The sequence below is a fragment of the Trachinotus anak genome, unplaced genomic scaffold (genome assembly GCF_046630095.1).
Source record: "Trachinotus anak isolate AG129_WGS33_773 ecotype Australia unplaced genomic scaffold, CSIRO_AGI_Tana_v1 ptg000031l, whole genome shotgun sequence".
Classification (NCBI taxonomy): Eukaryota; Metazoa; Chordata; class Actinopteri; order Carangiformes; family Carangidae; genus Trachinotus; species Trachinotus anak.
In genome coordinates, this window is record NW_027273882.1 from 6,154,671 (window position 1) to 6,178,688 (window position 24,018).

The following is a 24,018-nucleotide window of genomic DNA, read 5'->3' on the forward strand; positions in this document are numbered from 1 at the left end:
TGGTTGTGTTTACAACAAGAGGTTATAATACGGCCCCTGAGCAGTGCTATGTCTTCAGGGCAGACTGGAGGCTGCTGTGACTCGGTATCGGAAAGTGACAAGACGAGGCAGGGCTAGCTGGTTAGCATGCTAACTTCAGTAGAAGAAAAGAGGGATAGAAATAAGAGTTAACATTGGTGTTGCTTTCCACCTCTGGAGACAGCTGTTGGTGAGTCAAGGAATGAAGTTTGATGCTGAACTCACAACATTTCCTCTAGACTGGTGAGTAAACAGCTGTTAATGCGAATGTTAGCAATGGAGCGATAGCTTTTCCTTTAAATGATGAACCAATTATCAAAATAGTTGGCAACTAGTCAAGAAGCAAAAACTTTTATTAACCAAAACAGGATATAAATAATGTTAAATGTAGAAGAAAACAGCAGCAGCGGAATGAAAAAAAAACAAAACCAAAAAACAACAAAACAGGAGAAACACTCAGTGAACAGATAAATACTGAATTTGATGTTGATGTGTAAAGTTGCAGCAGTGCACAGACTGATGACTGGAGGGTGACCTGTGCTACACATTTAAATGAACTGATGAGCTTTTGTTTGTCCTCCAAAGTTAACAACAGAGTACAATGTTTGTCAATGTCAAAAACAACTTAAATTAGTGTTTTCTGATCGATGGTGTGGTCTGAGGTATAGATTCCCAGCTCTGGTGTGTGTGTGTGTGGGGATGCACCTGCTCAGTGTGCGCCCTCTGATGTATTTCTTATCTTGGGGAACAGAATGAATTAGTTCTGCCCTCAGATAAGACAGAAGGCGTGTTTGGTATTGATGTGGGCGTCTGCAGTTAATGTAGCAATTGGCTTCCAACCTCTATAGATGTGAAGATACAGGTGGCGTGTGAAGAGGTTCCTCCCCTTTAAGAAAGCAGTGATAGCATCGCTGCCCCCCCCAAGGAGGAGGTGCAGAGGATTTAACTGTAATGAGATGAATTAGATGACACACATGATGTGATGTGAAGGATCAAGACACAGAGGGAGGACGGCGCGGAGAATCATTTTGTTTTTCTGTTTTAGGGGTTTCTAATCAAAATCTTGCCACACCATAAGTGATGTGCACTTCATGGACAAAAGTATGTGGACAACATAATTTTGTAGTTTCTAAACATTTTCATGATAATTTGTTGAAAACTGTCTCTACTTAGTAATTTGTAGCTAATTATAGAGAAGATTCAGAAAATAGATGCTACAGTTGTGTGGAGTTTAAAAGCACTTGTTGATGTCTTGTGGGATTTCCTTAAAAAAACTGGTTCATTTAAACATTTAAAAAGTAAAAATGACTCATCAATCACTTATTATTGGGAACTCATATATTTTTGATATATGTGGACAAATAGCACATCTTTGCATACAAAAATGTAATATATGACATAAATGTCCCTTTATCAAGAATGACGTTGCCATATATGTCACCTAAGGGGATTTATTATGATTAGATATACATCATATAGGAAGATATAAGTTATTAGTATGTATGAAATACCCATAGTAAAAGCTGTAAATATGATAATATTTGATATATGATGAGATAATATTAAAACAACATACATATATCAAAATTCTGTAAGCTTATGTATGTTTTTCATATAAATTTTAAATATGTCTATTTTCCAATTAGGGAAAGTGGTCTCAGACTTTTGGACCCTACTGTAAATAAGATAAACATGTATTAACAGGCTTTGGGATGGATATACAATATAAGCATACATGCATAACATACACATTAGCATGGGCTATACGTTTATGTCAATATATGAAAATGTTCCAATTTCTAATAGGTTTCATAGATAATTTCCACATATGTTGTTTTATTTGATATGTTCATATAATTCATAAGTGGAAATTCAGTATATGTATGTACATATACCACATTTGTGTATGCAGACCTGTTCTGCCTCGACTCAAAGACTCTGGGTTAAAGCAACTCAGAAGTTACTTGCACATCTCCACTCTTGTGTATCTTACCTATAATTACAGCCAAATTACACGGTTCTATCCCGGAATTTAAAGACCCGTGAAATGAAGCACGACCAAAACCATTTCTTGACAGAGCTGACTTTGTCCACAGGGGTTCAGTCATATTAAGTCATAAACTGTTGCCAAAAAAGTGGAAAAACACTGTTGTCTAAAACATCACAGTGTGTTGTATTATTAAGATTTCCCTGCACTGGAACTAAAAGAGCTAGTCCAAGCAGAAAAAAAGACCAGAAGTAAAGTCTACAGTGTAGCTTGTAAGGTGGTTTCTTTATTTATTCTCTGGTGGAAATAGATCTGATCAATAAACAAATCAACTTCTGAGTGAAAAAGTCACACAGTTGAAAACTCTGTATGGTAATTTTACACATCTCATTAAAAAGATCACCACAGGCTTACAGGAAAATAGCACTAATGTCTAAGACATCTGATCTCTACAGTCAACTGCTTGTAAAAATCAGAGCTCAGGGAACAGATAAATATGAAAGTGTTATCTGTTGCTTCAGTATAATATAAACAAGGCTGTGCTTCACACACCTCCTGACCATTACAGTGTGGTTTTCACATCTCAGAGCCTGTCTCTACTGATCCTCCTCCTCCTCTCTCAGCTCTCAGTGTCAGGAGTTTGATTCACTGTTTGTTAGTCAGCGACTCTCCATTAACCCTGAGTTTGTTGAGGTCAACTTCCCTGCAGAGTGTCCCGCTCAGACCTGCAGAGCTGCACCGGGCTGCAGCCGGGCTCCGCTTTTTATGTTGCTGAAATGACTTCCCCTTCAGTATTTATGTGTTTTGCTGGTGGCACCTTCAGTTAATGAGCGCCACGAAATGAAAAGGGAAAGCAAGAACCACATTAATACCACTGCTGGTTGTGTTACGAGTCTTTATATGTACCCTGAGGAGCTCTGCTGAAACAGCCAGGACTGTTATCAAATCTCCAGTCATTTGAAACAAGTCAAGTCTGAAGTCCTTCAGGGTAAATACAAACAAAGATTCATGCCCTTTAGACAAGTTGAGTCCAAGTCAAGTCTCAAGTCCCACATGGCAGTTCCAAGTCTGGTTTCGTATCTTTTAGTCTCAAGTTATTAAAAACAAGTCCAACTCAAGTCTGAAGTCTGGCCGATAGTCCAAATCAAACTCTCACGTCTGAGCAGTCTCAAGTCATTTTAAATTATTTCAGTTCATTTGAAACAAGTCCAAGTCAAAGTCAAGTCTCAAGTCATCTGAAATAAGTCTGAGGCACGACTGAAGTCATTTAAAACAAGTTCAACTGAACCCAGTCAAAGTTAGGTATGGAGAGACACTGCTCTGATGAAAAGAAAAACTAGAGATTTTAATTGTGTTCAAGTCAAATCTTGAGTCTTTTGAAGGAAATCCAATTCAATTCTCGAGTCATTTGAAACAAGTTTAAAATAAGTCTCATGTAATTTCTAAAATGTCCACATCTCAAATCACTTGAAACAAGTCAAATCTCAAGACCTTTAGGTAAAGTCTCCAAGGCTCCAAGGCTCGAGCCTTTCCCACTCTGCTCCTACGTCTAACAAGTCCATGACTTCTACCACCACTGATGTCAGTAAATCTACACTTCCTGTACAGATGCATCAGAATAAAAGTCCTCCAGCAGCTCCAGCAACGCAAGAGCTTTTAAATCTAAATTCACAGGAAGTGTCACGTTTCATTGATGGGAGCTTAACTAATTAAAAGCCAATTAGAAACACCTGGAAACAATTAGTGAGTAAAGACAGTGCTGGTGTTAAAAGGAGAAGCAGAGAGCAGCAGCCTGGTGAGTTTCCTCTTGTACTGACAGAGTCAGTGCTGCAATCATGAACTTTACACTGGATTAACCACCAACAGTCATTGTTATTATGATAATCTGCTGAAGTATATCAGTGATTCCCAGCTGTGCTCCTCCATCATTGATCATGTTCACTTGATGTGACCCGCTGCTGTTGGGTCTTTAATAATTCAGCTCCCCCCTCCCTGTGACCTCTCCTCCATCTGTGAAGATCAGGCTGGTGTAAAGTGATTACTCATTCCGGCTGACACAGTCCTCCACTAAACCTCCCTCATGGCTGAAATATTTACCGCGGCCCCTGAAGCCACTGGAGTGGGAGGTGTGGGTGCAAAAAGCATCGCGTCCAGGTCGATCCCCATTAAACTGAACTCCAGGCTGACTATGTCCCAAGAGTTCGAAATCACAGAGGACACTTATTTTGTTGTCCTTTGACTTTGTTTCCAGCCATTTCATTCACTTCCTAACAGTCCTAACATTTACTTGTCATGTTATAAAAAACAAAAGTCAAGTTTCAGGAGCCCTCTGTCTCGTAGAGCATCATGACATGCAGCAGGTCAGGGTGACTGCAGTTTATAGCCACCCTCTGCTGGTGTGCAAGCCAAACTAAAACAAACACCCCATTACACTGTATTTAAATTTGTGATTTTAAATTTAAATTATTATTTTTTTCTAATGTAAATCCATTTTTATGATCTTGACTTAGTGCCAACTTTATCATGTAGTTTACACATAGGTCTCATTATTTATGGAATTTTAATTTTTATTCATATAAAACCCTTTTGATACCATTTATGGTCAGTACCTCAGTGACCTTCCTGTAGTTCTCATTTGTTCCGGATTCAAACGGCACGAAACGATGCACTAAACATTACAGGGAGGGCAAATGATCAGTAGTAGTAGTAGTAGTAGTAGTAGTAGTAGTAGTAGTAGTAGTAGTAGTAGTAGTAGTAGTAGTAGTAGTAGTAGTAGTCTGTTGTGACAAAGTGAGTGACATTTTCAGTGAGTGTAAACTGTGAAGACATCATTGCACTCATGATCAATTTTGTGAAAACACGACGTCTGCCCCTGACTGAAGGAGGTTTCCTCCTCTTAGACTCCTCCTGAAGTTTCTTTCTTTCTTTGTAAAGGCTTGAAACTCTTTTATTTGGGGTTATATATAAAAAAAATGTGTATTGATTCAATGTGACAGACACACCAGAGACAGAGCAGCTGCTCAAGGCCAGTTTTCTGTGATTGATACATGTGTCATTTACAACTGAACCCAGTGCCCTGTAACATCATCAAATCAACAGGGACTGAAATCAGAACAAATATATAACTATTAAAAAAAAGATTTAAATCAGACTGTAAAACTGCTACTGTATTCATTTCTCATTCCTTTTTCTTTTTGCACAGAAGCTCTGAAAGGCAAGTTTTGTTTTTTGTTTTTTGCCAGGATAATTTTTATAAATTTTTCCTTTTGTCATCTGTATAAACAACCCCTAAGAGGAAGGAAGATAGACTTAGCCACAGTATTTTTTTCCACCTGGGAAAACAACCCCCAATAGGCCAGTGGAAAAAAATGTTATAATAATATAGGCCTAATACATTGTTGTTGTTGTTGTTGTTGTTGTTGTTGTTGTTGTTGTTGTTTCATTTTATTTTTTTCTTCTCAAAAAGAAATCACTTCCATACTTTTGAAATATTCTTGGCACGGAAACCTACCAAATATGATCGACTGCACTAAACGGAGTCATTTTGCATCAGGAAACAACAACTGTTGCAGCAACAGCTGTTGCATAAGGACATAAAACCAAGTCAGTTTATACCAAACTTCTCCTTTAAAAAAACTGTATTCCTCAGTGAAAACAGTTAAGAATTGAAAGCATTCAGGTTTATAGAGCCTCACACCGACAGTATGTGTCCACCATGTGCCAAGAGAAATGAGCTGCTCACAAAGACAGAACATGCATTCATTCATCCGTCAGTCACCTGTCTCTTGGTGTGCTCGCTGACTTCCCCCGGCATGTCGTGGGCGCTCTTGATGAGTGTGCGGGCGATGTGGTAGTAATACACAGAGATGATCGCCAGAGGGATCAGGAAGTAAACCAGGAAGATCATCACCGAGTGGATCTTTGGATGCATCTGATTGGACAGCGGGTACGGTATGCAGTTCACAAAGGTGACGTTAGTGTTGTCCCTGTGACCCTGAGAGGGGGTGGGAGGGAGGATGAGAGGAGGAGGGATGATGGAGGAGAAAATTAGGAGAAAGGGAGAGATGAAAGGGAAAAGGGGGGGGGTAAAGAGAAAGGAGGAGGGAAGGATTGAGGGGAGAAGGAGGAAAGAGGGAGGAGAGATGAAAAGAGGAGAAAAAAGTCAAAGGAAAATAAAAGATGAAGAGAAGAAAGGAAATGCAAGGAAGGACAAAGTGAGAGGAGAAGTAGAGAAAGGAAAGCAGGAGAGGAAAAAAGACACAAAGTGGAAAAGAGAGAGTGAGAGGATAGAGAAGAGAGGAGAGGGGAGGAGATACATCACAGAACCAGAGGAAATGAGAATTAGGAAATGAAAAGAGGGGAGGAGAGAAAAAGGTGATGAAGGAGGTGAGACAGTAGAGGACGGGCAGGAGGAGAGGAGGATTGCAGAGTCAAATCATCATCCATAAATCTGACTATAAAGACTGTATCGCTGTCAGGAGGGATGTTCGTCTGGAGGGAAACCCCACTGAGACGCTGCTGCAGCTCGGCCAGCCATGAGTCTTCATCAGTCAAGGATGAAGAGCACACATTTACTCTGGAGGTGCAGAGGCTCCCAAATCCTGCCTCTGCTTTATGGATGACTGTGTGATGATGATGATGATGAGCATATTAACAGCTCTGGTTTTATTTATCCTGCACTCAGCACATAGATTTCAGCTTTCATTCAAAGCCCTCTGTGCCAGCTGTGACCTTCTTTATTTTCAGTGATTTATTTATTTGTCAGTTTGACTGTTGCATTGTGAGAATGATGGAGACTCAAAAGCCTTAATGCTCGAATTGTCAAACGGGGAGCAGGCCCTGCCAGCCTGGTGCCCTGGGCGCTCAGTTCATCCAATAAAAACAGTCCACACCAATGCAGGAAGTTCTTTCTGTAGTGCAGCAGAGAACATGGGTGAGCAGAGTCTTTCATGAAGGAGACTGGAGGTCAAGGTGTTTCTGACATAGTGTTTCTGACACTATGGAAAGGTCAGCAACAGCTGATGCCTCTGTCACACTGTGCAATCTCCACTCACTGAGCACTTTATTAGGAACACCACACTAACACTGGGTAGTGCCTCCCTTGTCTCTCCAACAGCCTGAGTTCTTCATGTCATGGATTCCACCAGATGTTGGAAACAGGTGTTTCACATATAAAGTACTTGGTGAGTGTGGATTTGGAGTCAGTGCACAATGAATCAGACCAGATCAGATGTAAAAGGGAATATGTCGTCAGCTCACTTCATCCATCTGCTCAGCTCAGGTTTTGAAGATGACACTTTGATCCTTTTTAAAACCTGCAAAGGTGTGAAGCCAGTCGGGGGGAAATAGGGCCAAGCTGGCAGAGAGAGTTTGTGGTAACAGTAGCATTATGCATCATGTCACAGTGTGTTCTGATTGGTTGGTTTCATAGTGTCTTTTAGGACCACAGTTTTTAAGTGGCGAGAATTACGGCACGTTTGTTTTACAGTTGTGATCTGGAGCAGACCAAAGCTGCGCGCTGTAGAGGGACCTGCTGTTTGTCTGGTGGGTAGTGGTGCAGCAGGTTTTGTTGTATTCTCTGTGTCGATCTTACCTGCATGGAGACAACTTGAGAGAAAATGGCCTCAGGGACAGCGAGCAGGACGGACAGCAGCCAGATAGACACAGCTTTCAGACACGTCCAGAACACAGCGCTGGACGTCTGGATGTCCATCGGGTTCACTATCGCTTTGTACCTGTTGAACACAGAGAGAGAAACATCAATTAAACATCTAATAACGACAAGCTAATTAACATAATAAAACACTCTCAATGTTATTTGGCAACAACCACCAAACAGAACTGAAATATGGGTAATGATAAAAAAAATTTAAAAAAAACAGTTACCCATTTCATCTCAGTGAAACAGAATATTTTAGACACGTTTTAAACAATATGAACAGTTCACTTTTTAAAAATACAGGACCAAGGCCGCAGAGTTTGATTTTGTGATGATGTAACATTGTGGTAAGCGCAACTCAGTGACTCAATGAGCTGCAGAGCAAGGCTACAGTGTTTTTTAGGATTCAGCATGTGAGTTATTATAGTTATTATATATCATTTTCCTGTTTCATTTCGTCATCCTTTCTAAACTATTCTATTAATCTTTTGCAAGAAATCAAACGGAAATTATCCAGCCAAACAAACAGCAACAACCACATGCACTAATGTAGCTGAGATGCCCATACACAAGTGTAATATGACATATCAAGAGTGATGTTGCCATATATGTCAAATATGTTATTATCACAAATATCAATATGATTAATTTCTATATGGTATAACATGGTGTTACCAAAATATATATATTTTATATATGCAAGTTAATCAAAAAATATATAAATATAAAAATTCTATATGCTTATATTTTTTTTCTTATTAATTTTTAATGAATTTTAAACATGTTTACCTTCCAATTTGAACCCTACTGTTTATAATATCAGGGATGGATATATATTTATGTAACGCATGTTCAAAATATAAGCATACATACATATAATACATATTTGTAGGACATACGTGTTTTTATTTTAAATGTAAATAAATGTCATATATTTTCAATGTAATATATGTACATATATTATATTTGCATATGAGGGACTATGATAGGCTGAGACACCTTTCAATCAAGCAAACATGCCCCAAAATCACACTTACTCCACATCTGAATAGCATTTTAGGAAACAATTTCTTAAAATGGCCAAGAAGAAGAGAAACCAGACTGAGACTATAACCTCTATTTTGGGAAAATATATATTTCAGTCTGTATTTAAATGGAGTTCAGCACATTTTAGTGACAGACCCAAACAATCACACCTATATTACGCAGTGATTGAGCAGGTCTGCAGAGGTGTGAGGTGTGACGCTCTCTTGATCAGACTTCGGCTTTAATCAGTTTAGGTTTCAGGGACTATTTGCTGTTATCACTGTTGTATGACAGAGTGTGGACTCAACACACGCTGGTCTTTACAAGGACCTACATCTTCATTTTGTCAAATTTTAATTGCAGAATCACTGAGTGGGACAATGACATGCTATTATCACATAGTCATGATACATTTCCAGTGAAAGCCAGTCAAGTGGAAGTGTATTGAAGCCTGAGTCAGACAGAATTTTCTGACCATATTTGCAGTTTTCTTCCTCAGTCTCAAACTCTTCATCTCACATCGTCCCTCATCAGCTTCAGACTCTGTATCTTCCCCTAGGCCTTTTTATTCTTTGTGAAATTTTCCACTGCCACACACCAGCTCCAGCTCTCACCTACACCCAGTGTATTAACACCAGCCGCTTTCTCTCTCTCTGTAGAGGCCCGTTCCTGCCTGTTGTCAGCTGCCCACATTTAGACCTGCTGCCTGTTTGAATTGTCTTTTAACTGCTGTAAAGCAAAGTCGCATCACATCTGCACATCTTTGTGAAACATCTGGTCCTATTTGCTCGGTGTCGTCGCGGCGACTCGCAGGACTAAGGTGAAGTACTGCAGCAGGCAAGCTAAGTGCTAACATGCTAGCCAGCCAGAAACAAATCCATCACCATGACTCACAATGTTCACACAGTTTATTTGACACTCGTTTTCTGGCCTTGACTCCTGTCTGACTGTCTGAAAACCAAACCTGTGCTGTGGAGCAGATATTGTACACAAGAGATAATGCAACAGGTGAAACAACTTGCAGCTGCTCCTACAGGGCAGGTCAGTTCCCAGTGCTAATGTGTGTAACCTGCGACCTTTCACCTCCTAAAGCTACAATGAGAAACTCAATTAGCTTATTTAGTTTCGTTCATGGGACGCTGAGGGACTGCAAATGAATGTCCTTTACAAAAACTCCTCTCTTTGTTAATATTCTGCAGCACGCACACACACACACTACCTCAGATATTTTGGCACCATTTCAACTGGGATCTACGAATAAACACATTAAATTAGGCTTTGAAAAGGCTGCCACTGTGGCCACTATATTAATAAAAGAGTAAAAACCATAATGAAACAAACCCATAATCACACTTGAGGTTTTCTGGCCTGAAACCAAACACAAATCATCTAATAACTATGTCATTTTTCCTTTTGACAGCATTAGCAGTTCCAGGCTCTTTGTTAGTTAATGAGAAACTCCATCAGCCATCGGACGGTTCTGGCTGCACATTGGAGGACAAAGAGAGGAAACAATGGGACCGTGTCATTCTAATCATAATTATTCTCTATGTGTAATCATTGAGCTGCATTTTAAATTCCTCATTAGGCAGAGCAGATCAGTGATTCAGCTGGACAGGGCCACAGCACAGGACTAACGGCCATCTGGTAATCTGACGGAGCTGGATGAGGAACTGTGCTTTTAAAATGAAGATCCCGTAAATTACATTGTTGAATTTAGCCTTAAAAAATATAAATGAGGAAAAGAAATGGAAGAAGTGTTTACATTACAGTCCTTAAGATTTACACCATTTCATAAGTTATTTTATGGTCTGCATTTTTTCTAAAATAGCCAGTTTCATTCTGTATGTATCTCTCTGTATAGTATTTTTTATATAGTGGTCTATCTTTCCCACATGAGATTCACATTGAGATTCAGAGGGTACTTCCTGGAATCAGGTATTGCAGTGTTACTTCAGGGCTGTGTTCACTCATCACTCCACAGCTGTATCACAGCTGTGTTTCGTTTAGTCAGTAATTTCTGAAAACAGCTGCTCACTAAGGAAATAGTGCATTTATTGGGGACTATTTTCAGCGGTGGATTAATCCACATTTGGTGCTTTAGTGTGTATTTGTGGCAGCAGGATACTGTGTGTGTGTGTGTGGGACTGAGTCAAGTTAAACTACAGCGTGTGTGTTCATGCTGATGAAGGAACACGTCACCCAGCGTAACAGCGGGACTCACTTATGTGTTTGTAATAGTTTCTGGAGACAGTGGAGCTCTGTGACTCATCCTTGTTAGTAGGATAGATTCATTTCTGGTTCAGATAGTTTCATGTAATTTGTTGATATTTCAATGTAATGTACTTTTCGTCAAGGTCAGTGCTAATCAGTGGCAAACCGTGAATATGAAAACAATTTTTTCCGGCTGGGCTTTGGGTATGCTTGTTTTTGAGTGACAACACTGAGCACTCCTATTTGAAAAGCCTATGACAATTTCCCCCATGTGATAGCTCTGGCCGAGGACAGTGATTTATGGTCCAACCCAGTATAAATCAAAATGTCAGTGGATAATTCATCTTCCACTTTCTAAACAAACACAGGCAGCTGTGGGGGCGTCAGGTTCTGTCATGATTACTAAGCCCTAACTGATGAGTGATCCAGCTAACTTTTTCTCTGCCTGAATACAACAAAAAAAATCTAATTGGATAACTCTATTTTCATAGTTTTAGGACAGTAAGCCTTTTATTTCAGAAGCCAGTTTGATAGAAAATGGGCCTTAAATTAGAATTAGCGGTGAAAAAGATTAAATATAACACTGAAAATGCTGACAAGTTTGGCCTTATCTATTGGGCTTTATCAGTGATTCACTTTTAACTTTTGCAAGAGAGAAATGGACAGAGAGGAAGCAGTGAAGAGCTGCACACATCCTCATAAAGATAAGCTTTGACGATGGCCGAGCTTTTGTGTGAGAACTTGTTTCCAGCTGAACTCTGTCGCCTGTTTTAGCTAAACACACTGATACTGCAGAAACCACCAGGAGCCACACAGATCGCGAATCAACCAGTGCTGAAATCCTAAGGACAGATCTTGTTTTTCACAGCAGACATTTAAGCACAGGTTTGACCACTGTGCACAGTGATAGGTCCCTGAAACTGAGGCTGCTGAATGCAACTGAAGCACTGCATTATTTAAGCCTGTACTTTTCCTACTGTGACTGAGATAACTTGTCAAATGTTTATGTGGTCTAAAAAGTTGCAAATGGTGAAAACAGTTTACCTCCTATCTGCAGTAACAGGCGGACAGGAACAAACATTTCCTGCTGCTGCACACCAGCATTTGTGTATAAATATGAAATGGAGCCTCCTTCATCCCAGTGATGCTTGTATTAGACTGTCAGGATGTTAAACTGTGTTTACATGACTCTGACTGATTCCAGACCTGCATGGCTTCATTTCTGGACCTTGTATTTCCACCAGGATATGGTGAACGTGTGTTCTGTCAGAATACTGATCAGGACTAAAACATCTTCCCCCGTTTTAAAAAACTTTCTCTTCCTGCTCAACACAAACAAGGTCAGGGTGAGGTCGGATCAGCTCTTCATTCAGTCTGCACAATCACTCATTCATGGACCAGGGAGTCGCCTCACCTCAGACACTGTCATACACTTTTCGCCAATAGATCTTGCATCATTGTGCTGTATCTCACTTTATGTTTTATTGATGTAAATGATTCATTGATTATTTATGTTATGTAGGAGCTATAAGTTTAAAGTTGTGTCCACAGGCTGTAAATTTTTGGCCCATAAAGTCCAGGCTGACTCAATGGTGCAGGATTTTTTTTTTTTTAAGGTGGTATAATATGGAGTTTGGAGCAAATGTTAGAAGTTAGAGTGTAATGGGGCTTTCAGACAGAACGCAACAACGGCGCCAGTGCGCTCTGAAACCCTTTATTTCCAGTGGCTTGCGCCGTACCACAATGAGGCATCCAACTAGGCACGGAAAGTAGACCTGAAACCGTTCGCTGTGGAAACAGAGCTCCTTCACAAGCCTTAATTCCCCAAACTTCTCTCTGTACCCGAGGCCACTCGCAGTCTCTTCCTTGCTGCTCCCCTTCTTATTATTATTAGTGGGGCTATTCCTAACTCTTGCTTCTTAGCATGGGAAAGATACATCTTTGTTGGTGGCAACAATACACTCTCAACACAGAAGGAGCTTCCTGCTTCATAGTGAAAGAAGTTTGGAAAACTTTGCCTATGTCTGCTCTGTCCTCTGTGACTCCCCCCAACAGTGCAGGGAGCGCAGTGCAAGTACGTCCTATCAGAGCAACAAGGAAAATGTTGGCAATAAGAATTGATCCGAGCAGGAGCAACTCAACAACGCTGGCAATCTTTAGTATTAAAAAGTAGAAAAATTAATTTGTATCAAATTGACAAGCTTGTGTTGCCTTGGTAGAATTTCACTACATGGTATTTGGATGAATGTGGACACCTCATTACAGCCATATGTGATAGTGTAACGCCCATGAGCATCAAAGTGCTGCTCTAACAGCCTCCACTCTTCTGGTTTGAGTCTTTCTGGCAGATGTTGAACGAGCTGCAGGGATTTGATCCCATTCAGACTTCAGAGCATCTGTGACGTCCAACACTCATCTTGGTTGATAAGATCTGGTTCACACTTGGTGTTCCAGTTCATCCCAAAGCTGTTGGATGAGGCTGAGATCAGAGCTCTCATGCAGAGCAGTAATGTTTTTCCACACCAAACTAGGAGAGCCATTTGTGTATGGAGGGATTGTCTCGTTGAAACAGGAAGGAGACAAACACAAAGTTAGAGGAACATTGTTGTCTATGATATTACTGTGCACTGTAGCATTAAGATGTCTCTTCACTGGAAGTGAGGGGCTCAAACCAGGAAAACACAGACAAAGCAACTTTTGTTTCAGTTGTTGCCCTTTAAGGATAACAGTCTTATGCTCACAGCACTAGCAAACAGTAGGCAGTGAGCTACAGGATAACCTTCTGGACAGTCCCTGAGGATGTATTTTTTATTAAAAAGCTGTTGACTGAAAAGCTGCATTATGTACCTCAGTTCCAGGGTCACTATCATCTATCTGAATCTGTCCAAATGTTCAGGATAAAGGGTGCACGTCCTTGCAAATACAATAAATTGCTGCTTCAGTTCTATTTGCGACCCTCTCAAAACTGCAACAGGACTGAGTGTAAAACAACAGGCTTTGCTCTGCAAACCCATCCAGATAGCTAAGTGATGTGCTGTGTGTGTGTGTGTGTGTGTGTGTGTGTGTGTGTGTGTGTGTGTGTGTGTGTGTGTGTGTGTGTGTGTGTGTCCACGATTGTGCGACATGTAGGAACAGCTTAAAACAAGCTTAGAATTAATATAGACAGGGTTATCGACGCTTGCAGATGAAACGTGGCAGTGTGGACGTAGCCTTAGTCTGTCACGCTGACGTAGCATCTGAACATATGGGTTGTTGTGTGTGAGTCAGTGAGCCAATGACAAAACACTTTCAAACTGACCTGATCTGGAGTTGGTGTGTGTATGTGTTTGTATCATCCACTCATTATAAAGTACAATTCAAGGGCCAATGACAAATTCTGAACCTTGAGCAGTGATGTTCAAGGAAGACTGAGGAGCGTCTCACTCTGTCCTCTATTCATCACAACTGGTGGATTCATACCTGCTGAATGTTTTCTATCTTTTATTTATCCCAGGAAAGGGGACACGTACTGCTTCACATTCATTCATTCAGTCACACACACTCACTCACATCAGGAAGAAGTTAAGTTTTCTGCTTCTGGCCCACAGAGCAGGTCCTCAGGTGGAGGGTAGTGGAAGTGGAAAAATCCCAAGAGGCTGCTGGTGTCTGGGGCTCAGGTTGATCCACATTCAAATACACACTGGTTACATTACAACCAAGTCTATAGGAGGGAAGTGAATGAGCAGCTTCTCCCCAAGGTGGTACAGCCCTGCCTTGAACTCACCTGCAGCCAGGCAGCAGGTATTCTGCCGTATCTCGACCATACTGTACAAGACAGAGCAAAAAGTGGAGGTGAGAGAACATGTGTTAAAAAAATAATGGAGTTGGGTGTGTGTGTGTGTGTGTGTGTGTGTGTGTGTGTGTGTGTGTGTGTGTGTGTGTGAAGAAGGTCCATCAAGGCATTACAGAGATATTGCGTTCACAAGGCCAAAACTGTGTTTTTGTGAGGTCCCTGCGACCTTAAAATTTGACCTTTGACCATCAAAATCTAATCAGTTCATCCTTGAGTCCAAGTGAAGGTTTGTCTGTCAAGGTGTAACTGAGAGGCTCTGAGCCTTTTGGCTTGAGAGAGGAGATGTAAAACTACACTGAGATGATTTTTGGTTCTTCAAACCACAAATATATCTTCTCATGGGTATCAACACTTCAAATATGTAAAATATGGGACCTTTAATCTGCCTTCTAGGGACTATATCCCAACACCACGAGCCTCTCGACCCGACTCAAAATGGTTCTGTGATGTCTTTATGAGTATAGCTGAATTGCCATTTAATTTCACAAAAATATGGGTTCTCCTCTGATGCCAGCAGTTACTGTTGCCATTTCCTGGTCTCAGAAGTGCTGATGAGGTTATCTGAGCCAAACTCAGTTTCATCTGCTGAGGCTGAAATTGGTGCTGAGGCTGGAAATCATTTGGTGTGTATATGTAGACAAATTCAATTACAGCAGGTACAGGGAAGCCAGAAAGTCCTGTCGAGCTTTCTTGGCACATTTGAGTCCTAATTCTGTCATCAGAGACAGATGTTAGTACAAGTACAGAGCAAAATGATAGTTAAAAAATAGGTATTAAGCAAAGACAGAGGTCTCAGGATAGTTACTTTGCCACAATGGGATCGAGTTTGTTGAGATGAGGTTTCACACATTACTTCTTCCTTTGCTGCACAGAGACAACCATCATTATTTGCATGATTCTAAGAGGTCACTTCTGAAGAGAATGTAAACACTGAACGTCTGTCAGTGGCAGTGTTTGAGGTGTCCTTTGGCAAGACACTGAACCATAACTGCTCCCAGTGGTAGGGGTAAGACCCTGCGTGCTCCACTACCATCGGTAGCACAATGTGAAATACTGAAAAACTGTAAAGGAGTTTCAAGAGTTTGGACAAAAGATTTCTTTTCTTTTTCCGTTGTTGACAGTCTTATTTCACCAAATGCTAAATTGTGGGTCTTCATCAACCCTTAGGGTTCCACAATAAAACTTAAATCATTAGAGCAGAGGTCACTGATAGGTGGTCCAGATCCAAACCCAGACACTGTCATATCCAGACCAAAGTTCATAGACTATAAATCATTGAGAATTAAGATTATTTTTTGTCATTTCTGTTTTATTTCTATAGCAACAGTAGAGATAGATAGAAAGTCAGGAGGAGAGAGAGAGAGAGAGGGAATGACGTGCAGCACAGAGGCCCAACTGGACTTGATGCTGGATGCGGATGATCAGGTGATGGATCAGGTGAGCTACAGGGGCGCCCAGTATAATTTAAGGCTTTTCAAGTCTTTACAGGACTGGTCACGTGACGCTACTCAGCAAATCACTGCAACTCGAGTCACTGAGTGAGAAACACACATAGGGGAGAAGTTTGTCCAACTCTCTATTTTAACTAAATGTGCATGCATTAGAGGGTTTCAAGGAGAATGTAAAACATTGCCAAGTTCATAAAAGGGTCCTTCATGGCATGTTGTGTGGTCCCCTTATGATCTCTGCAGATCCAAAGTCATCTTGAGCTAAAACAGCTCATCTGGGGCTGACTCACTCTAAAAGACCAGGCTGATGGATGACATGTTTCAAAAGAGTAAAAGAGCAGCACTTGCCCCTTCCTCATTAACAGCACTGGGGTGGCTTTGACTGATGGACCGACCCCCCAACTTCACCTGCTGAGCTTCCTCAGACATGACATGCATAACTACCCTCTGAAAGCACTTTTTTGTCCTACAGCAGCTACAATGGCATAATTCACAGACAGCATGAGGCTATGTAACGTCCCTCACAACATAGAATTCACTGCAGCTCCTCTGAAGCTTTGCAACAGAAATCACTTGGCTCTATGTTCCCCTGAAAACCTTTGTAGGAAACTGTAATCCGGCAATGTGCTGCAGCTCTTATGGCTTGACATGTAGTGGTGCACGTGGCGAGCACATGGCCACAACAACCAGGACCAGCTCCTGTTACCAAGGCTACCAATCTGGTGCAAACCAGAAAAAAGTTGTCTTTTATTTATTTAAAATTTTTTAAAGAAAGGCTTTGTCACCGAGCCATGATTGCGACTCAGTATGCCAGCAACTCTCTCAGCTTGTGGAGAATGTAATTTTCTTGACTCTGCGGCCACACTGATATAACCCCGAGGCGGGTGAGTCATGAATCAACCTGTGGACGCAGAGACTGAAAGATGGCACCGTGCCCCAGTGGAGCTGATTTACCATGAATACTCCGGGCTTTTCTGGGCTCAGTTTGGGTTTTTGTTTTGATGTAACACAAACGGAGAAATTGAGGAAACTGGTGAGACAAGGAAACCTCCACGGACTGAGTAGGAACATGTTCCCTGTAATTGATAACAAGAGACAAAAGATCAAGATGACAAACTCTGCAGCAAATGAAACCAAAGTTCGTCATGAGGGTGAATCCTGCAGAAGTGGTTCTGTCATGATGGATAAGCCTTACAGTAATTGTCCCAAGCTTTGCTTTCTCTCTGCTTTTTACATTTCATTGATCGCTCATTAGTGCCAATCCCTTCCTGTCCAGTCACTTTCTTTTCTCTCTTGTACATGATCCATTCCTCTACCTCACTCCCCTCTTCCAGTCTAATAGCCTCTTACTCATTCCTCTTCCCCTTTCCTCAATATCTTTGTTTTTCTTCTTCTGTTTCTCTTCTACTCATATTCTTCTCTCCACTCCTCTGACCACCCTTTACTTTTCAGAATAAGACATCCTCTGCTATTAAAATCCTTCGTCAGGTAATTTCTAACTTCACTATCACTTCAAAAAACTGCAGATGTTTTTGGTTTTTTTACTCCTCAGACCTCCCGCTGTTGACACTTCAGTGGCAGAGAGCTGAAAGAAAAATTGATTCCTCCCAAATAAAGCTGGGAGAGAAATTCTTTCTTCCTTTCCACCTCAGCTTTGATTCCTTTTCCTGCCAATTCTCTGTCAGAAAAACCCATCCCCCAGGGCTGCAGGGATATTTTGTTCTGTCTGTTGTCAGGATGATATGACCTCTGATCCCAGATTTCTGACCCGGCTGCTTGAAATGGTGATTTATGAGTCTGATATCTCAAAAAACTAAAACGGATTCAGCAAACAGACGCTGCCCTCTGATTTGATTTTGGAGGCGATCCCCAATCATAGTTGCCTGTCTTTTGAAGATGATGTGATATCTGTTTCGGGTGCTGGTTGTAAGTTCTGTAACAAAGAACTCTGACAGTAAGTCCTTTGTTACAAGACAAACGAAAATATGAGTCCAAGATTAAGAGGAAGACAAACGAAAGCTGCATCTTTGTAAGTTGGAGGATGGATATGTTAGTGGACTTTTACACTCCTGTGAGTGTCTTCTAGACAGTGAGACTGTGGAAAGGTGTTAAAAATCTACATCTAAAAACAGAGCAATGCTTAAAGGAATCGTTTTACATGTTGGGAAATAATATATATTCATTTTTAAAACCTCTGTCACATCCGTACGCTAAATATGAAGCTAGAGTCAGCAGCCTACCCTAGCATAGAAATGAAAGCATTCCAAAACAGCTAATTCACAAATCCACCAACCAGCACCTCCAAAGCTCACTAACAGGCCTTCTCCACAGCAAATATTCTGACTTGTCATAGTAAAAGCAAAAAACTCACTTTATAGGATCTATTTGTGGGTTTTGCTAATGCTAGATAGCCATTACATGCACTTACCATACAAAACTTTTATCCTTCACTCACCAAAAGCTGTCTCCAGAGGTGGACGACAATGTCAATATTAACCCTTGTCTCTGTCTCTGTCTTGTCTTTTCTTCTACTGAAGCTAGCATGCTAACCAGCTAGCCCCAGCCATCACTTTCCAATAGCGACTCACTGTAGCCTCCAATCTGGCCTGAAGAAGTAGCTGCTCAGAGGAATTAATATAACCCGTTCTCTTCTCGCAACAATGGCTAAAGCTCTTGTCAAGCAACAATCAGCACCACTTGCTCCCGGCAAGAAACTATGCTCTGCTGCAGAGAAAACCTACAAACACCCCCAACCCTGGCAGTCTGTCTGTAGGTCAGTTCACCATTTTGGTCCAGATAGAAATATCTGGACTACTGGATGGGTTGCAATGGCATTTTTTTATAATCACAGATCCCAGAGGATGAATCCTACTGACCTTGGTGATCCCTCAACTAACTTTGATTTATCTATCATTTTTCCTTTGGGGAAAAGGCACGGTTGCTCAAAGGTTGCAAGACTGGGGCCAGGCCTTGAGGTTGCCAAGACTGCTTTAGAAATGGACAACATGTGTGGCTGTGTGCCATATCCTGTCCCTGTTTGACCATCTCGTTACAGTTGGCAGCTCATGTGTTTGTGGACATACTCAGCTGAAAACAGTAGTTGTGTGCATCGTCTTGATAGGAGGTGATTGGGCTCCAGTAGCCACTCCAATCATTATGCTAATTATGCATTAGGCTGGTTACGCTTATCAAGGACCTTCAGGCAAGTTAAGAGCCGTTATGGGCTCGTTAGTGGCTTTTAGTCTCATTAGGGGCTCATTAGAGGCCATCCGGGTCAGACAAACAGCCGGATTGCTGCCCAAAGCTGTGTGATCGGGAAATGAGTTTCCCGTTAACAAGCTGATCACTGTGCTTCAGAGGGACGATGATACTGCCTGTTGGTAAACAAAGCGGCTCAAGGAGCAGGAGGAGGAGGCCCAGCAGTGCTTCTGAGCTCTGCAGCTGCCACTCACGTCACACAGCAGAGCTAAGAAATGAAAGCTACTCATTCATTTGGCCTTCTGTCCTCCCAAGAGAGGTGACAGTGTCAGTTAATTCAGCAAATGCCTAATAATGACATGTGCTGGAAACAGTGTGACATTATTATAGTGACAGAAGGTCGCAGTGGATAAATGAGTCAAGAAAACATTGAACTTTAATCTGTGACATCACTGTTTCCTGCAGACAGTGTTGGTTTCTGTGTGTTTCTTCCTTTGATGTGATTTATATTTGGATCTACAGAGCGTCAACTCCAAGAGACAGTGAGTTAAAGTGAGAAACCCTATTTCCACCATGGTCCCATCATGTCGCCCGCTGCTGTATAAATGTAGAACTGCTTGTGTTTCCTTTCGTCGTCTTTGAGTTTGCATGTAAAGGTCAAGCCCTGGGTTTAAAGTGGAATCCAGTTGCACTGATGTTCTGAAGATTTCAGCTGCTCCCATGCATGACACATAATGTACTGACCTTTACCTTTGCTGCGGGAAACACACACACAAACATACACACTGTACACTGAGTTTGTCCCCTGGGGTCCGTGCTGTCTGACCTTGAATCAGAACAGATGTGTCTCTGTCTGGGAGTTGGTTTGTTCTCTTGACTTGTGTCTTATGAAAACAGATTTCACTCTTGCACCCTGTCCTATCAATACACTGAGACAGTGCGATATCTTTTGTGTTGAACTTTTTTTTTTTTGTTTGCCATCTCAATCTGATTATAACCTTGTTTTTTCCATGGTTCTTGAAACTATTAAGTCAAATATAAAAAACACATGGACCGCTTTCTCTGGTACACAGCGACATGTTCATTCCAAAAAACAATGTGATCTATAATTTCGCCATGTGAAAAGAAAATCAAATGTTTTAATTTGAGGTGATGCAACTTTTGGAAACAGCCACACGGAACACAAAATACACAAAATATTTGTAGGTTTGTGCCATTTCATCCATCCCGTACTGCGCTTGTCTTGGACTATGGTTAGTAAGCCTGCATCGATGCAGACTAGGTGTTGGAGGGCTTTATAACCCACCCCCACTTAAGGGTCAGGCACCAATATCTAATGAGTTCATCCTCATTCATGAGTTGCTGCTTGGACAACTTATTGCCGTGAGCATTCAGTAATAGTTTAGGCAACTCAGATGAGTGTATCAACATTTCAGGAAAGATTTTAGAGAGGAAATTAAACAAAACCTGAAAATGTTTTCTCTCCAATACACACCTCTCAGCTCCCGTTCATTCATATACACCTGTCCCTAATGGGTAAATCTTTCCTGGTTCATTTTATTGAAGTAAATACAACTGTAGCTGCAGACATTTGTGGCTGAAGTGAAAATGTTCTAAAAGCTCTCTGCAGGTTGTGATTGTGTAATCATCCCGCAACACAACACAAAAGAAAGAAATAGGGCATGGTTCTATTTTTGAGCTTATTTGTGTTGGTTGAAACTTGAAACTAAACTGGTACATGATGTATTTCATATGCGTATGTCAGCATAGAAACTAGAGGTACCACTGTGACGTAACCCTCAGGAGCCAATCACTAATCACCACCTGCCCCCCCATCATTAGGCACAGGCAATGTAGATGACACCACACCTGGTGCTGAGAGGAGTCTGTAGGGAGACACTGTTTGTTGTCATGTCATTAATTAAAAGTCCTAGCTGCTGCATTTTCATGTACACAGGGACATGATTACCAGGGTTACTAACAAGAAACACTATGCCAAATATGGTGGAAACCACCACCAAGGAAAATCGTAATCCAGATTTTTTTTTAATGAAGAGCTAATCGCTTGATTACTGGTTTTGCAGTATGGAGCGTCACAGTGTGAACTGTAGTCTGCATAATGTAGAAAACAAAACCATGACAGCAGCTCTACAAGGTTGCATTTATGCACAGTGGTGCTTTGAGCATGCTAACATACTGGCAGTGACAATGCTAACACACTGATGCTCAGTAGGTATAATGTTCACCATCTTATCTTGGTGTTTCAGTAAGATAGTTGGCACTAAGCTGAGGCTGGTGGATGTTTAATAGGACAAATCAAAATGTTGATCTGATGATGTCGCTGGATGACAAGTCAGGGGTTCACCAAAGTTATTATAGTTCGTCCTGAGAGGAACATGAAAGTCTGAACCACATTTCATGGCGATAGTCCTCAAGATAGTCCTCAAAACAAAAAATGTCAACATCATGGTGCCGCTGGATGAAAAGTCACAGGATCACCAAATGTTGCAGGATTCATCCTCTGGGGACCATGAATGTCTTTGAAAAATCTCATATCAATCCATCCAATAGTTTTTGAAATATTTCAATTTGGGCTAAAGTTGCGGATCAAACCAACCAGCAGAGAGTCCAACACTGCCGCCCCTTGAGCTGGTAGCATGACTAATAGAAACAGGAAGAAAAGATTTAATATAAAATAAAGTGAGGACATCCATAAGCAACAGTCTGATACTGACAACATTTGTAAATCATTAAAGATATGACAGAGTCTGTCTGCGATGTGGAGGAGAATCAAACAGGCAAGTATATATTCTCATGGTCATTATTATATCCCAAATATAATTAAAAGCAGAATAAGCTACTATTTAAGATATTAGTGTGCATTTGACGGTTGATAGCACTCTAATGATATATCATCAAACTGTGACGCAGGTGCTCACTCTGTTGCTTCCAGCAGCCACCTGTAGGCTTCCAGCTGCTCATCATATAAATAGTGGCCCATTGCTCCTCATCTGCTACACACTGGCTTCTTCTCCCTGCTCATTCTCAGCCTCTCTCTCTGTGTCTCACTCCATTCTTAACAGTCACTTCATCTTTTATCTGCAGGCAGCTGAAGGGGAAAAATGCATCAGAGTTTCCGTTGAGTTTCTCAGAAACATTCATTTGAAGCCCGTGGAGCAGTCAGAGCTGTGAGTCTACATCGCATACGTATGGGCGAACAACTACATCAGACTGCTGATCGCTGTGACCCAGTGACAGATTGGATGTTTCTGAGTGAATCCTTTCACTCAGCAGAAGTCGGACACATTATGAATTTCTATGAATTTTTTATCTACCTTTAACCAGCCATCAGACACGGATGATTGATTTGTGACCCGGTGAAGATGTTATAAAACTAGGCTCATGTTGTAATCATATCTCCATCAGGCATGACACATCCATTAAGCCTGAATGCGTCATGACTTAATCCAGTATGACTGAAATCCTATCTGTTACTCTACTTCATTTACAACTTAAATGGATTCTTCCGTTTTGGGTCTGTTCTTCCTGCTTTGGTCCAGGCTCCTTAATTCCAGTGATGGTAAACCTGAATGATGCAGCATCCAGTGAAATTTGAGACAACAGTTTCCCTCCAGTATTTGTGGCAACGATATGTTGAAGACCCTTTCAGCAAAAGAGACCAACAAGACGAGAACTGAAACTATTAGGGAAGTAAACAATGAGTCGATCAACAGAAAATATATCTGCAATAATTCTGATAACCTACTAGTTGTGTTTCAAGCAAAAATGCCTTAAAGTTTTTTCTCCAGACATGTTTTAAACTCTGTAAAAAATACTGTGCTGTGATTAGTATTTTGTTTAATGTGGTTTTCCCACATTAAAAATGAAAAAAAAAGGAAAACTGGGTCTGAAGCTCATCTGCACTTACTTCCTCATTGAGAAATATGGATCAGAAATTGTGCCCCGCCCACCACCTCTGCTTGTGCTTGGTTGACAGGTGAAAGGGCAGCAGGTATCAAGATGGTTAGAGGAGGAAACATCAGAGAGACTCAGACCCAGACTCAGATGAGGAGTCTGTTGTGCAACAACATCTGTGACTAGCAGACATGTCAAAACGGTTAGCATAGTTAGCATCCTTAATTTGTTTAGATTGTTTGTTAGCTCATAACTGGCAGTGGCTGACAAAGTGTTAGTGGCTGTGCTGATACTAACTCTGGCTCTCTGTACTGACAAGGATTCAGGTGTATTTAGCCACGCCACCTGTCCCCGCAAGTTGATTGGTTCCTTAAGTTCTATGATGTATGAATCCCTTGCTGTCTGAATCTGTTTTTATGAGACTGTCATTGGTTCACTGCAGTTCAAGGCAGAAATACTCAGTCATGGCGTTGCCTGGTTATTTCACTCATGATGTTTCTTATATTATATGAATAACATCATATTTTTTTATCAGAGGGGGGGGTCTTTAAATTTGCTGGTTCCAGCCTCTGAAATGTGAAGATTTCCAGACTGAGTTTGTCTGAGAGTGAATATCTTGACATTATATCAGGTTTTGGAAACTTGTGATGAGCATTGACGTCTCACAGAGCAAATGTCTATAAAACAGTCAACATAATCATTAGTTGCAGCCCTAAACAAG

General features: G+C 41.1%; 1 protein-coding gene across 1 annotated transcript in view; it reads right to left on the reverse strand.

Annotated features, from left to right (window-relative positions):
• The window catches only part of nmbr (neuromedin B receptor), a 58,253-nt gene that overhangs the window by 26,832 nt on the left and 7,403 nt on the right, over window positions 1-24,018 (reverse strand). Inside the window, exons 2-3 of the mRNA XM_071467911.1 lie at window positions 7,599-7,740; window positions 5,784-5,999 (exon numbers count right to left, since the gene is read on the reverse strand). Coding sequence (XP_071324012.1) covers window positions 5,784-5,999; window positions 7,599-7,740 — 358 coding nt within the window. The remainder of the gene's footprint in view (window positions 1-5,783; window positions 6,000-7,598; window positions 7,741-24,018) is intronic.